The 16,084-nt window shown below is 36.6% G+C and overlaps 1 protein-coding gene across 2 annotated transcripts in view; it reads right to left on the reverse strand.

Annotated features, from left to right (window-relative positions):
* Window positions 1-4,093: 4,093 nt before the first annotated feature.
* Window positions 4,094-16,084, reverse strand: part of UBE2K (ubiquitin conjugating enzyme E2 K) — a 77,255-nt gene continuing 65,264 nt past the window's right edge. For both annotated transcript variants that reach the window (XM_059067101.2, XM_067036274.1), the window contains exons 5-7: window positions 8,009-8,108; window positions 4,683-4,811; window positions 4,094-4,361 (exon numbers count right to left, since the gene is read on the reverse strand). In XM_059067101.2, the coding sequence (XP_058923084.1) occupies window positions 4,287-4,361; window positions 4,683-4,811; window positions 8,009-8,108 (304 nt within the window). In that variant the 3' untranslated portion in view covers window positions 4,094-4,286. The remainder of the gene's footprint in view (window positions 4,362-4,682; window positions 4,812-8,008; window positions 8,109-16,084) is intronic.

The following is a 16,084-nucleotide window of genomic DNA, read 5'->3' on the forward strand; positions in this document are numbered from 1 at the left end:
AGTTTTTAATTCTCAAGACAAATACCCAACCCTCCACCCCCAGCCCACCCTGCTTCAATAGTCTTTCTGGTAACCCACCCAATTTTCCCCTTACAGGAAGTTAACGGCTCAGAATAGATCCTCCTATAGAATTTATCATCACTAACAGATTGTTTAGAATAGAGATCTAGAGAAACTAACAAGCAAGATTCTTTCTTAGTGAGGTTAATGAAAATCCCTATAATGGCAGTAGACTTCCAGCAGACACCACAACAAAGCACCATCAATTGCTGAAAGCTAAAAAATAGATATTATTTTCAATAGTATTTCATTTTCTATTGGAAAAGTCTTTAAATTACATTAAATAAGTCTCTTCCCCCCCAAAGAAATACTCTAGCTTTTATTATGATGCCTGTAAAAAGTAGGTAACAGCAAGCACACACGGATCATTTAACAGCACAGTGCAAATGATATGAATCCACTCACCCCCTAGGACCAAACCGATAAACTGTGCCACACCTGATTATATACAGCAGCATTGAATATATACATATATATGTATATATTCAATGCTTGGTTGAAATAACCAAGCAAAAGGTGACACATTCACAACTTACATTTAGGTGATGATCACAGGTTTATGAGGGTAGATCAGTCCAATAGAGCAGTAACAGAACAAATGGGACAAGTGAGATACGGACATTCCCCTACCCTTATGCCACAAGATTTTTGATCCATATTGCAACAGTGCAAACAGAACGTGTGACATAATATGCAGACACGGCAGAAAAGTCACACTTGAAGAAAGGCTATTTATCAGTAAATACTTCAAGTTACCTTCTTCCCCAAGTGACAGCAAATAGCTGATGTTAAGCAGTTATTTTTAACTGGTACTAAAAGAATGGAAATGAAAATTTTTAAAATCAATGTTTTGTACCCTGGAATTGAAATTTCTTGAACTAGAAAAAGTGATTAATACAACATCATTTTGTAAAACTCCATGAAATCAAGTTAACTGTAAACAGCTTCCTTTTCCTATCCAAACACTGTTTCCATCTAGGTACAAGAGTATACCTGGCTCCAACTCTTCCAAGCCCAAATCCATCTTTAAAACACCAAAAAAAAAGAAAGAAAGAAAAGAAAAAAAGAAAAGCTTTTGTTTCCTGTGCTAACAAGGATCATGGAACATTATTATACCCTTACTGTAGAGTTTTAAAAGCTCAAATCAGGCATACACTTAGAGCCAAGAACTGCTTTTCACATTGATAAACTTATAAAGCAGCAGTAACACGATATACTGCATTCTGTAGTGCATAAATAAGCAATATCCACTTTATCTGCCAATTCTTTCTTATACTTTAAAATTATTTTGCATAGTTTTAAGCACCACCAGCAATAAACGTGAAATACTTCCAAAAAAATGAAAAATTATGTCTTTCATTCCATTGATAACTCTCCTTAAAAGCAAAATGGTCAAAATACAAACACACATATATATACTTGAATGTGTTATGTGTTTAAGTAAATCATAGTCACAATTCCAAACATTTGGGGGAGCCAACACAGAGCATCTGATTTAGTACCAGTTTCTCAAACATTTATATATCTTACCGTATACTTATTTGGGTCACAAATTGCTACTTATTCATTTAGTCATCTGTACTGAAATACTACATAACTAATTATTTCTTCTTTTAAAGGTCAGGCACATACTCAGGAAACAGACCTGATTACAGTAAAAGCCTATAGGAGTATCAGTGACTTGTAGCAAATCTGTCTGCCCTAAATGGGATAAAACTATATTTTTTACCATAATTTTTGAGGTCTTCACAACTGACAAATCACAAATGATTGAGAATTATAAAAATAATTTCCATCAGGGTACCTCTTCCCTAGACCTGCACTTTTAATGTTCTTTTTCCGAACATATATAAGACCATAGAAAAGAGCAACTGTCTTTATTTCTGTTTGGGAAATAAATCTACCTGTAGAAAAATAGGAAAAAACAAAAACAAACTAACAAAACAGAAGGCAACAGTAGGAAATGTACCAGAAAAAGAAAGATTATCACATTAAATGTAAATGAGGTAAATTTTAGAAATGAAAAATCCATTATGAAGAACCTCTCATACAAAATATTGTACTTTTCAATTTCCTGGGCATTGGGGATGTTGAACTGTAGTTAGATGAGTTAAACCCTAAGGGGCTAATGTGCATAAAAGTCATAGGCAAGGTATAGCTGCCACCAAGAGCAAAGTATATAATGCTTGACCCTTAGTAAATTCTCAGTTCTTTCTTTCTCATTTGTCAAACCACAGGACAATTAAATATACCCTGATAAAATAAGCAAATAGTAAACTGGGTAGAGGTGTCTGATATTTAAAATAATACAAATATTACTAATATTATCAAGCCACCCGCCACTAAAAAAAAAATTAATTCTAAACAACAATGGAACAAAACTGTCCACATTTTCACACAATTCCAACCTTACTTCAAAAATATAAAGAAAAGTACATGGTTTTAGCTATTTAAAATAAATAAAGAAAAATCTTGTTTCCTTTGGCATCTTTAGAAAGTAACTAAGCTACAACAAAAGGAGGTGATTGTATAAAGAAATTTATACTTAAGCAAACATGTAGGGGAAAAAAACAGCAACTTGTGTTTAGTATGCAATAAAATCAACTACAAGAGTTTACTATTGATTAGGAAAGCCTTACAAGTTTTTGGAAGAACCTCCACATCTTAACATTACAATATATTTAATAATGGTTCTTTTATTGCTTCTAAGATTATTGAGAAGTCAAATGAAATTATGCTGAATTTACGGTTCAAAACTATTTTCCAAACACTTAACCATTATAATTTAGGATAAGTAACACTTGAAGAAAGCAAACCTTTTATAATATGACTTTCAGTATACAGCCTTATTTTAATTCATTCTGATTCCATTACATTTTTGTTATTTTTGCATTGGTCCTGAATATGTAATAAAAACTGTTTCTATGTATAGAACAGCCTACACAAATCCATTTCACCCTTCATAAAATGGTCACATTAGTGTTTGAGCTTGCAAAACTAATAATTTTCAAACTTTTGAACTTAGAATGAAATGTAAGTTTAATACGTATAGAAAGTCTGACTATGTACAAGAGAAGGTAAAGTTTTCAATTCTCATATTATCAGAAACATCATAAAGAAAGCTAGATTTATAACACACTTCTATTCCTATGTGCATTTGAAGTATGTACAGTAAAACACCAACACAGCTTTCATGTGTCAATAGGGGGAAATGCAAGCAAGAGTGACTTTTAAAGGATCTGATAAAGCAATCTCTTATAAAGCCAAAATTAGGCTTAAAAAACTGCTAACAGTTGATTTCATCCTTCCAAGTTATCAAAGAAAAATTTCATCAGTTTAAAAATAGAAAGATGTTAAATTCACTGAAAATTAAGCTGGGTTCTTTCATTAAATCTGGGAATACTGCAACATCAAGTTTTTACTGTTTTTGCAAGAGAAACGAAACTGGCAGCTCCATTTTTACATTATTACTTACTTATATATGAAAGTTCTAAGAATGAAGAACTGTGAAAGAACATTCCAAATGGACAACCTAAAAATGGAGCAAGGGATACTGTCCCTCAGCACATTTCCCCACCAAATAGAGAAATTTACTATTAGAATATTAGCTGTGTGTGGTAAGAGGGGAAAAACAGATATGGTGTCCCAGTCTGCTGACAAGGACAAAAAGGCTCTGAATAGGTCACCATCTTCAATTCTGAATAATCTCATATTTAAGAATTCTCAAATGCTTAAAATGGTGGTCTTTTCAGCTACCCATCCTAAGAAGTCAAGTACAAGCATGCAAGTAAATTCACAGGCACAGAGGATCCATGTTAAAAACAGTTAAGGTAGCTGTGATGCAACACCAACAATTTGAATGGCCCTGACACACTCAAAATATTATCTTAATTATTCAACGAAATCCTGAAGCAAACTCTTGCTAGTCTTGCTACACTGCTAAACACTAAAGTAGCATGTTTTTTCCATGGTTTTAGCTTAGCTCAAAGAATTTTTACACTATTAAGTAAGAAAAAAATTAAAGTATTTCCCCTTTTTAAATTTACAGAGACGTTTAATTAGCTTTATTTACAGAGCAGAGATTTTTTTCAGTCTCCAATGGTGCCTAGATAACATCATTAGGCAAGAATGCCAGTTTAAAAGAAATCTACGCAGAATCCTAAAAATAACAGATGTTGATGCTCCTCAAGAAGGGGCAAGCTTGACTATATCAGCAGCTCTATGTCTCAGTTACTCAGAAGCAGTTCTGTTGCAGTCTCTACATCCCAAGATTTTGAAGACAAGGCCACTATTACTGCATTCTGTAGAAAAGAAAAGGAGACAAAATAAATAAATAAAATCTCAAGGAAATATTTTTAAAATACTGCATCACCCACTGTCTTTATATTAAGAAACCACACCTTGTTTTTTTCATTTTTAAGTTACCTTGCACTTCATAAAAAGAAGCTTCTAAAACCAATGACTGGAATCAGCCCAAAAAAAAAAAAAAATCACTGGTTTTAATAACAGTTTGCTTATCAAAATTAGATTTAGAGTATTTTTTTGAGCCACTTTTGTCAGCCAAGGATTTGCAGCAATAATTTAATGAATAAGTAAAAATCAACATGCCTTTATGTACTTACCCTATCAAAGCCCATAGCACATAGGTTTTCTATTTTTTTGGTGTATTCTGGACTAGAAACTGGTGCTCCAGCATACACATGTGCCCAAAGTCGAGCTGTCTGTTTGAACATTTCGGGATTTTGTTTGTACTACAGGGGGGAAAAGAATTGATTGGCATGACAATGCAGTTATAATATTCAATATAGTAACTCATCTCTTAATTGCCTAAAAACCTGATTTTTCTAAGTAAAATGTAAATAAATGTACATTTGATTTTTAAAATGTGACTGATTCACTTTCCACTGCAAACAAACTATGTCACTCAAGAAAACTGTTTAACCTGAAGCTGTGATTCACAAGTTGCACTGAGGAAAGAAAAACAAAAATAACGTTTATCAACTTTAATCTCCAATTTCAACAAAGTAGCAGAAAACTAATACTAAATGGAGTTATTAGAGTTGTCTCTAAACACTGTGCATTGGCAAACATTATAGAGATAAACAGAATTACTAGCTTCTAAAATTATGTGGACATTAATGTGACCAACTTCTGTATTGATCATAGCTCAGGCTAGAATACAACTTGACTTTGCTGTTTTGCTAGAGCTGTATTAGTGTACGGTGATTTAAGAAAACCCCATATGCAAAGTCCTAACTTACAGCACATGTTTTGAGATGATTATGAACTCACCATATAGTACTTTTTAAAAGGTATGATTTTCCATACGCATTGGAAAGAAGTAAATTTATTCTCAAATATTCTGGGACTACCATTAATTAATAAAGCCAAGTATAAATTTAAAATATTAAATTCACTTTAATATTTTTTCTTAAGATGTTTTATACACATTAAATATTTCTATACATTAAAATGATAAATCTAGTTTCTACCATTATTAAAAGGAAATAAGTCAAACTACTGAAGAGAGTTAGAAGAAAACTGAGTCCAACCTCAAACTTTGAGGCTCAGAACTCAACAGGAAATCAAAGCTGGAACTCAAGCCATGTTTCTGACTATCAAAAATGAATGGGAAAAGAAAAAAAAAAAAAAATGAATGGGGGCTTCCCTAGTGGCGCAGTGGTTGAGAGTCTGCCTGCCGATGCAGGGGACGCAGGTTCATGCCCTGATCAGGGGAGATCCCACATGCCGCAGAGCGGCTGGGCCCGTGGGCCATGGCCGCTGAACCTGTGCATCCGGAGCCTGTGCTCCGCAACAGGAGAGGCCACAATGGTGAGACGCCCGCGTACCGCCAAAAAAAAAAAAAAAAAAAAAAAGAAAAGAATGAATAGCACATATATAACACGTTAAACCATAATTCTAAGCACTCTAAGGCAAATAATAGTAGAACACATTAACAAGGATATACACAACATAAGGAGTGACGAACTTTTCAAAGGAAAGAAAGAAGTTTCTAAAAGGAAATGTTTTCTTAGAGGAAAAATGGCAGACTGGGTGAAATGACATGTAGGAATGACACCATCTTGAACAGCATGAGTTTGAAGAACAGTAAGAATTTAGGAGATGAAACTGGGTTTATAGACAGTTCAAATCATGAAGGAACTCTTCAAACTAAACAATTTGGACTTACCAAGTAGGTGATAGTAAAGCTACCAATAGGTTTTTAACAGTAAAGTGAAATAAGATTTACACTTTATAAAGCTAACTGCTATCAGTGTAGAATATGAAGGAAAGAAGAGGCTGAGGTAGGGAGCTCCATCAGAGCAGTCAAATGAGAAATTTTTAAACATGTGAATTAAGGCAATCAGAGAAGTATTACAACAGAGAGATACTGGGATACGAGAGAATAGGAGACATAGAGAAGTACTCCAAGTCTGTGACTGGGATATATAAATTGATTATATTACAGAAGGATGAACAGGTTCACAGGTTTAAGATTCTGCATTCAGTTTTGGGAATGCTGTACTGAGGTACCCATGGAATATTCATAAAGAGCTCTCCACTTCCAAACAGGCTCTTGGGCTCAGGACAGAGGTCAAGCCTGAATATTGTCATCAACATACAGGTGGTAACATCAGCGTGGCTATGATCATCCAAGTGAGAGTATATAATGGAAAGTGAAAGAAACAATGTAAGAACTGAGAAAGTATATTTAAAAGGGAGGAGAGGTAATTCCTTGGTGGTCCAGTGATTAGGACTCTGCACTTCCATTACAGGGGGCACAGGTTCAATCCCTGGTTGGGGAACTAAGATCCTGCAAGCTGTGCAGTGTGGACAAGAAAAAAAACAAAAAAGAGGACGGGGGGGTGGGGCAGAGTGGAGAAAGAAGAGAAACAACTGTAGGAAGTAGGAGGGAACAACCACAACTACGAAGACAGGAAAAGAGAGTAGTTATCTCAGAAGTCAAGAGAACAAAAAATTTCTAGGTTAAAAACCAAAAAACCCTAAAACACAAGGCTCAATAAATCCTAACGGTTTAGAGCAGGGGTCCCCAACCCCCAGGCTGCGGACCAGTACCAATCCTCAGCCTGTTAAGAACGGGTCCACACAGCAGGAGGTGAGCAGCGAGAGAGCAAGGCTGCACATGGCACTCCCCATCGCTCGCATCGCCACCTGAACCATCTCCACTCCACCCCCCACCCTCCGCCACCAGTCTGTAGAAAAATTGTCTTCCACGAAACCAGTCCCTGGTTCCAAAACAGTTGGGAACCACTGGTTTAGAGTATGGGTTGGCAACTTTCTTAAAGGACCAGATAATATTTATTCAGGCTTTCTGACAATATTGTCTCTGTCATAATTATTCAATTCTGCCACTTGTAGCTGTAAAAAAATGGGGGTGGCTATGTTCCAATAAAACATTATTCACATAAACAGTCAGTCTGGCTGTAATTTGCTAACCGCTGCCTTGGAAATCAAAGATCACAACCATTTGGCAATTACAAGGTTTTTGATAACCTTCACCATGCAACTTCAGTGCCACAGTAGGAGCTGATTAACATTATCATCAGGGAAGGATCATCACTGAATTAAGAGACAGATAAATGGACACACATGATAAAGCACATGAAGTAAAATGTTAATCATAGAATCAAGATGGTAGGTAGATATGTGGGTATTCACTGTGTAATTCTTTCAACATTGAGTGTTTGAAAACTTCATAATATGTTAGGAAAAAAGCATCTACCATATAAACAAACTAATGTGTTAAACAAAATCACAAAATAAGGTTTTCACTATTACACCTGATACAATCATCTCACAGCAAGAAAGGAAACCATTTCCAAATATACTTTCAATAGACGTATGCTTCTGTTCTAACCACTGCAAACCACTAAAGTAAACACTCATAGGTAAGCACAAGAAAGTCTTTCAAAAGCAGCTACCTTACCTGATTTGCTACTACTGCATCTTGTGGATCATCTGGTTCTGCAGCTGCCAGTAGTGCTTGCAATGACAATAATACCGTGCGGAGAGTCATTGCTGCTGCCCTGAAATTCAAAATAGGAAGATATCCCAGTTAAGAACACTTTGCATGACAAACCAAAATACAGGTTTTCTGAATACAACATGGAAACTACTGAAGCTAAAAATAATCTAGATTTTTATCTTAATCATATAATTAAGTCTTAGAAATTTATAATTATACATCTGCCTACCCTTTTTTTAACAACAAATGAGTCCTTCTATTTCTTAAGACAACTTAAATTGCCCTTAATTGGCTTAGCTTTGTTCATTTTGCCCGTATTGTTGACATATTCTTCTGGTCAGCTTTACCTACTAACTTACTTTCTATCCATTTCTCTAACACAAGCTTAAAATAAAGTGATAAAGTAACATGTGAACAATTCTAAAAACAAGATACCATTAAGCAAATATCCTTTATTTTCAAGAAAGCATAAAATTACTTGGAGGGCATTATGCTAAGTGATATGTCAGATAAAGAAAGACAAATACTATATACAATAGCACTTAAATGTGAAATCTAAAAAATAAAACAAAGTGGAGAATATAACAAAAAAGAAGCAGACTCACAGACAAAGAGAATTAGTGGTGAGCAGTGGGGAGAAAGGAGGAGGGAGGGGCAATATATGGATGGGGTGTAAGAGGTACAAATTATTAAGTATAAAGTAAGCTACAAGGATATACTGTACAACATGGGTAATACAGCTAATACTTTATAATAATAATAAATATATATTATTTTATAAGTATAAATGGAGTATAACCTTTAAAAATTGTGTATCACTATACTGTACACCTGTAACTTATATTGTATACCTGTAATTAACATAAAATTGTATACCTGTAACTTACATAATATTGTACAGCACCTATACTTTAATAAAAAACGAAAGAAAATTTAAAAATCATTCTATAACATTCTGAAAAGGGAAAATTTTTTGCTTAATATACATAATATTCATACCTGTAAATGTGTTTATAAAGCAAAGATTTATCTAGAAAATGGTATCTACCTAACGAAAAAGGACTCTCAGCATTTCTGTTAAAAAATTACTTGACCAGTTAATATACAAATATTTCTGAATACAATAGTGAAATAGCATAGTAGTGAACTATTTTAAATGTTGAAGATTATTTTTTTTGAGATGATCATATGGTTTTTATTCTTCAATTTGTTAATATGGTGTATCACATTGATTGATTTGCGTATATTGAAGAATCCTTGCATCCCTGGGATAAATCCCACTTGATCATGGTATATGATCCTTATAATGTGTTGTTCGATTCTGTTTGCTAGTATTTTGTTGAGGATTTTTGCATCTGTATTCATCAGGGATATTGTTGTGTAATTTTCTTTTATTGTAGTATCTGTGTCTGGTTTTGGTATCAGGTTGATGGTGGCCTCACAGAAGGAGTTTCGGTGTATTCCTTCCTCCACAATTTTTTGGAAGAGTTTGAGAAGGATGGGTGTTGGCTCTGCTCTAAATGTTTGATAGTGATAGAATTCACCTGTGAAGCCATCTGGTCCTGGATTTTTGTTTGTTGGAAGATTTTAATCACAGTTTCATTACTTGTGATTGTTCTCTTCATATTTTCTATTTCTTCCTGGTTCAGTCTTGGAAGATGACACCTTTCTAAAAATTTGTCCATTTCTTCCAGGTTGTCCATTTTATCGGCAAAGAGTTGCTTGTAGTAGTCTCTTAGGATGCTTTGTATTTCTGCTGTGTCTGTTGTAACTTCTCCTTTGTCATTTCTAATTTTATTGATTTCAGTCCTCTCCCTCTTTTTCTTGATGAGTCTGGCTAAAGGTTTAGCAATTTTGTTTACCTTCTCAAAGAATCAGCTTTTAGTTTCACTGATCTGTGAAAATGTTTTCTTTGTTTCTATATCATTTATTTCTGCTCTGATCTTTATGATTTCTTTCCTTCTACTAACTTTGGGTTTTGTTCTTCTTTCTCTAGTTCCTTTAGATGTAAGGTTAAGTTGTTTTGAGATTTTTCTTGTTTCTTGAGGTAGGTTTGTACTGCTAAAAACTTCCCTCTCAGAACTGCTTTTGCTGCATCCCATAGGTTTTGGATCATTGTGTTTTTGTTGTAATTTGTCTCTAGGTATTTTCTGATTTCCTCTTTGATGTCTTCAGTGATCTCTCAGTTATTTAGTAACATATTATTTAGCCTCCATGTGTTTTTGTTTCTGTGTTTTTTACACTTTTTACCCCCATAACTGATTTCTAATCTCACAGCATTGTCATCAGAAAAGATGCTTGTTATGATTTCAATTTTCTTAAATTTACTGAGGCTTGATTTGTGACCTAAGATGTGATCTATCCTGGAGAATGTTCCGTGTGCACTTGCGAAGAAAGTACAATCTGCTGCTTTTGGATCGGATGTCCTACAAATACCAATTAAATCTATCTGGTCTATTGTGTCATTTAACTGATATAAATATCAATTAAATCTGCTTCTATTGTGTTCCCTTATTAATTTTCTGTTTCCATGATTTGTCCATTGGTGTGAGGTGTTAAAAGTCCCCCACTATCACTGCGTTACTGTCGATTTCCTCTTTTATAGCTGTTAGCAGTTGCCTTATATATTGAAGTGCTCCTATGTTGGGTGCATATATGTTTACAATTGTTAAATCTTCTTGGATTGATCCCTTGATCATTATGTAGTGTCCTTCCTTGTCTCTTCTAACATTCTTTACTTTAAAGTCTATTTTATCTGATATGAGTATTGCTACTCCAGCTTTCGTTTGATTTCCATTTGCATGGAATATCTTTTTCCATCCCCCCTTACTTTCAGTCTGTATGTGTCCTTAGGTCTGAAGTGGATCTCTTATAAACAGCATACATTTGGGTCTTGTTTTTGTATCCATTCAGGAAGCCTGTGTCTTTTGGTTGGAGCATTTAATCCATTCACGTTTAAGGTAATTATTGATATGTATGTTCCTATTACCATATTGTTGATTGTTTTGGGTTTGTTTTTGTAGGTCCTTTTCTTCTCTTGCGTTTCCCATTTAGAGAAGTTCCTTTAGCATTTGTTGTAGAGCTGGTTTGGCGGTGCTGAATTCTCTTAGCTTTTGCTTGTCTGTAAAGCTTGTAAAGCTTTACGATGGAGCTTGTAAAGCTCCATCGAATCTGAATGAGATCCTTGCCGGGTAGAGTAATCTTGGTTGTAAGTTCTTCCCTTTCATCACTTTAAGTATATCATGCCACTACCTCTGGCTTGTAGAGTTTCTGCTGAGAAATCAGCTGTTAACCTTATGGGAGTTCCCTTGTATGTTATTTGCCATTTTCCTTGTAACTTTTTTTTTTTTAATTTATTTATTTATTTATGGCTGTGTTGGGTCTTCGTTTCTGTGCGAGGGCTTTCCTCTAGTTGTGGCAAGCGGGGGCCACTCTTCATCGCGGTGCGCGGGCCTCTCACTATCGCGGCCTCTCTTGTTGCGGAGCACAGGCTCCAGACGCGCAGGCTCAGTAGTGTGGCTCACGGGCCTAATTGCTCCGCGGCATGTGGGATCTTCCCAGACCAGGGCTCGAACCCATGTCCTCTGCATTAGCAGGCAGATTCTCAACCACTGCGCCACCAGGGAAGCCCCTTCCTTGTAACTTTTAATAATTTTTCTTTGCCTTTAATTTTTGTCAATTTGATTACTATGTGTCTCGGTGTGTTTCTCCTTGGGTTTCTCCTGCCTGGGACCCTCTGCATTTGCTGGACTTGGGTGGCTATTTCCTTTCCTATGTTAGGGAAGTTTTCGACTATAATCTCTTCAAATATTTTCTCGGATCCTTTCTCTCTCTCTTCTCCTTCTGGGACCCTTATAATGTCAATGATGTTGTGTTTAATGCTGTCCCAGAGGTCTCTTAGGCTGTCTTCATTTATTTTCATTCTTTTTTCTTTATTCTGCTCTGCAGCAGTGAATTCCACCATTCTGTCTTCCAGGTCACTTATCCGTTCTTCTGCCTTGTTATTCTGCTATTGATTCCATCTAGTGTAGTTTTCATTTCAGTTATTGTATTGTTCATTTCTGTTTGTTTGTTCTTTAATTCTTCTAGGTCTTTGTTAAACATTTCTTGCATCTTCTCAATCTTTGCCTCCATTCTTTTCCGAGGTCCTGGATGATCTTCACTATCATTATTCTGAATTCTTTTTCTGGAAGGTTGTCTATCTCCACTTCATTTAGTTTTTTTTCTGGGGTTTTATCTTCTTCCTTCATCTGGTACAAAGTCCTCTGCCTTTTCATTTTGTGTATCTTTTTGTGAATGTGGTTTTCCTTCCACAGGCTGCAGAATTGTAGTTCTTCTTGCTTCTGCTAAATGTTGAAGATTACTAAAGAACATGCCCATTTTCACCACACAAATTAGATAATTCTAAACCAGTATTTTTCAACTGGGTTCCTCATTTTAACCACAGAACAGAGAAAATTACTAAGTATTTTCTCAATTTCCCCAAGGATGGTATATAAATAGTACCATCCTGGATGCTTAGGAAAAGTTAATTTATTATCAACAACAAATGTCGTAAGGAAATGTGTCTCACACAGTGTGGTTTCTTCAGCCGGTAGCAGCAAAATCACTTGCGAACTTCTAAGAAATGAACATTCTTAGCCCTATCCCAGACCTACTGAATCAGAAATTCTGAGGGATTTAACAGATATTCCAAGTGATTCTGATGCAAGCTAATTTTTGAGAAATACTACTTTAGTGCATTACAGCTTAAAGCGAATTGAGAAAGGCTGTTCTAAACCAATAAAATTAAACCAGTATCACAAACATGTCTACATTTTATCTGTTAGAGAAAAATTATAATACAAATGGTTCTTCATCTAAAATGCTATCAGAATTGTCATTTATATTAAATTCCACAAAATGCAAACTATATATAGTGACAGTAGATCAGTGGTTGCTGGGGAATGGGGGAGCAGGAAGGGTGGGAAGGAGCAATTACAAAGGGACACTCACAAGGAAATTTTTGGATATGTTGGTTATGTTCGCTATCTTGATTTGTGATAGCTTCATGGACGTATCTGTAGGTCCAGACTTATCAAATTGTGAATTTTTTTTTTTTTTTTTTTTTTTTGTGGTACGCGGGCCTCTCACTGTTGTGGCCTCTCCCGTTGCGGAGCACAGGCTCCGGACGCGCAGGCCCAGCGGCCATGGCTCACGGGCCCAGCTGCTCCGCGGTATGTGGGATCTTCCCGGACCGGGGCACGAACCCGTGTCCCCTGCATCGGCAGGCGGATTCTCAACCACTGCGCCACCAGGAAAGCCCAGATTGTGAATTTTTAATGTGGGCAGTTTAAGATAAATCACACCTCAATACAGCATTTTTTTTTCTTTTTTTTTGGTACGTGGGCCTCTCACTGCTGCGGCCACTCCCGCCGCGGAGGCTCCGGACGCGCAGGCTCAGCGGCCATGGCTCACAGGCCCAGCCGCTCAGCGGCATGTGGGATCTTCCCAGACCAGGGCACGAACCCGCGTCCCCTGCATCGGCAGTCGGACTCTCAACCACTGTGCCACCAGGGAAGCCCAATACAACATTTTTAAAAGCTGTGTTTAAAAAAAAAAAAAGCTATCAGAATAAAAAATTTTATTGATCAACTTATCCTTTTAGAGAAGCTACAGAAATAAGAAAAACTTTGGTTATGATGTTTTAAAATTAGGTGAAATGCTAAACTAGCATTGAAAAGAGAATTAAATTTTAAAAACTTTTTCAACCACTATATAGTTACATGACACGGAAATTTTTTTTTTTTTTTTTTTTTTTTTTTTTGCCACACTGCACGGCACATGGGATCTTAGTTCCCTGACCAGGGATCAAACCTGCGCCCCCCCCACCCCTGCACTGGAAACATGGAGTCTTAACCACTGGACCGCCAAGGCACTCCTGTGTAATGGAAATTTCTAATTCTGAAACAGGGCTGGGAAAACAGAAATTATTTTTCTAGACTAAATTTCTAAATTTCCTAAGAGCATGCACAACTTATTTTCAACCAGAAGTTTTATTAACTTTAGAATGAACAATATTCTTTTAAGACAGTAAGCAAAGCATAAAATTCCAAATTTAGTCTTTAAATGTTAATTCTTGTTCTACCATTCATTATCACTATTAACAAGATGAAATCTTTCTTAATTACTTACTTACTCTAACTTCATTTTATATTTGCGTAATTGTAAAGAGAATATTTACAGACACATGCACATCAAGAGCCGCCCAGATATATCACCTTGAAGCTGACTTAAACCACTCAAAAAAGTACAAAAGTACAAAATATCACAGAAATAGAATACACAAAGCTAGCTACTCTAATATCCCAGTGGAATTAAGCATCCTGATTTATAAATCTTTTTTTTTTTGGCCACACCACGCAGCAGGCAGGATCTTAGTTACCCAACCAGGGATCAAACCCGTGCCCCCTGCATTGGGACCACTGGGCCAAAAGCGAAGTTCCACAATTTAGAAATCTGTAACAACACTTTAAACAAAATATTAAGTTATATAATGTTTAACTGATCCCACATGATGCGTAACACAGCCAAGAGAATAAATAAAATAAAATTATTTCAAGGAAATGTATCTGAATATGGAAGAAAACTCTTCACTCAGAGTATTTAACTGTATATACTAAACCAATTATTAAACTCAATAATTTTAATTTACAATAAACACATATATGTTTACATCTCAAGAAGGCAATAAACATTATTCTTAACAACTTAATGAGCTCTACTATTTACAATAGCCAGAACATGGAAGCAACCTAAGTGTCCATCGACAGATGAATAGATAAAGATGTGGCACATGTATACAATGAAATATTACTCAGCCATAAAAGGAAATGAAATTGAGTTATCTGTAGTGAGGTAGATGGACCTAGAGTCTGTCATACAGAGTAAAGTAAGTCAGAAACAGAAAAACAAATACTGTATGCTAACACATATATATGGAATCTTAAAATTTAAAAAGTGGTTCTAAAGAACCTAGGGGCAGGACAGGAATAAAGATGGAGATGTAGAGAATGGACCTGAGGACACAGGGAAGGGGAAGTGTAAGCTGAGACAAAGTGAGAGAATGGCACGGACATATATAAACTACCAAATGTAAAATGGATAGCTAGGGCCCTGAACCAAGATGGCGGAATTGAAGGACGTGCTCTCCCTCTTGTGAGAACACCAGAACCACAACTAGCTACTTGACAATCATCGACAGTAAGACACTGGAACTCACCAAAAAAGATACCCCACATCTAAAGACAAAGAAGAAGCCACAAACAGACGGTAGGAGGGGCACAAGAACAGTAAAATCAAATCCCATAACTGCTGGGTGGGTGACTCACAGACTGCGGAACACTTATACCACAGAAGTCCACCCACTGGAGTGAAGGTTCTGAGCCCCACATCAGGCTTCCCAACCTGGGGGTCCAGCAACGGGAGGAGGAATTCCCAGAGAATAAGACTTTGAAGGCTACTGGGATTTGACTGCAGGACTCCGACAGGACTGGAGGAAACAGAGACTCCACTGTTGGAGGGCACACACAAAGGAGTGTGCACATCGGGACACAGGGGAAGGAGCAGTGACCCCACAGAAGACTGAACCAGACCTACCTGCTAGTGTTGGAGGGTCTCCTGCAGAGGCAGGGGGTGGCTGTCGCTCAATGTGAGGACAAGGACACTGGCAGCAGAAGTTCTGGGAAGTACTCCCTGGCGTGAGCCCTCCCAGTGTCTGCAATAGCCACACCAAACAGCCCTGGTAGGCTCCAGTGTTGGGTTGCCTCAGGCCAAACACCAACTGGGAAAGAACCCAGCCCCACCCATCAGCAGTCAAGCTGATTAAACTTTTACTGAGCTCTGCCCACCAGAGCAACAGTCAGCTCTACTGACCACCAATCCCTTCAATCAGGAAACTTTCACAAGCCTCTTAGATAGACTCATGCACCAGAGGGCAGACAGCAGAAGCAAGAAGCACTACAATCCTGCATCTGTGGAACAAAAAACACATTCACA

This window comes from Kogia breviceps, chromosome 6 (genome assembly GCF_026419965.1).
Source record: "Kogia breviceps isolate mKogBre1 chromosome 6, mKogBre1 haplotype 1, whole genome shotgun sequence".
Taxonomy (NCBI): domain Eukaryota; kingdom Metazoa; phylum Chordata; class Mammalia; order Artiodactyla; family Physeteridae; genus Kogia; species Kogia breviceps.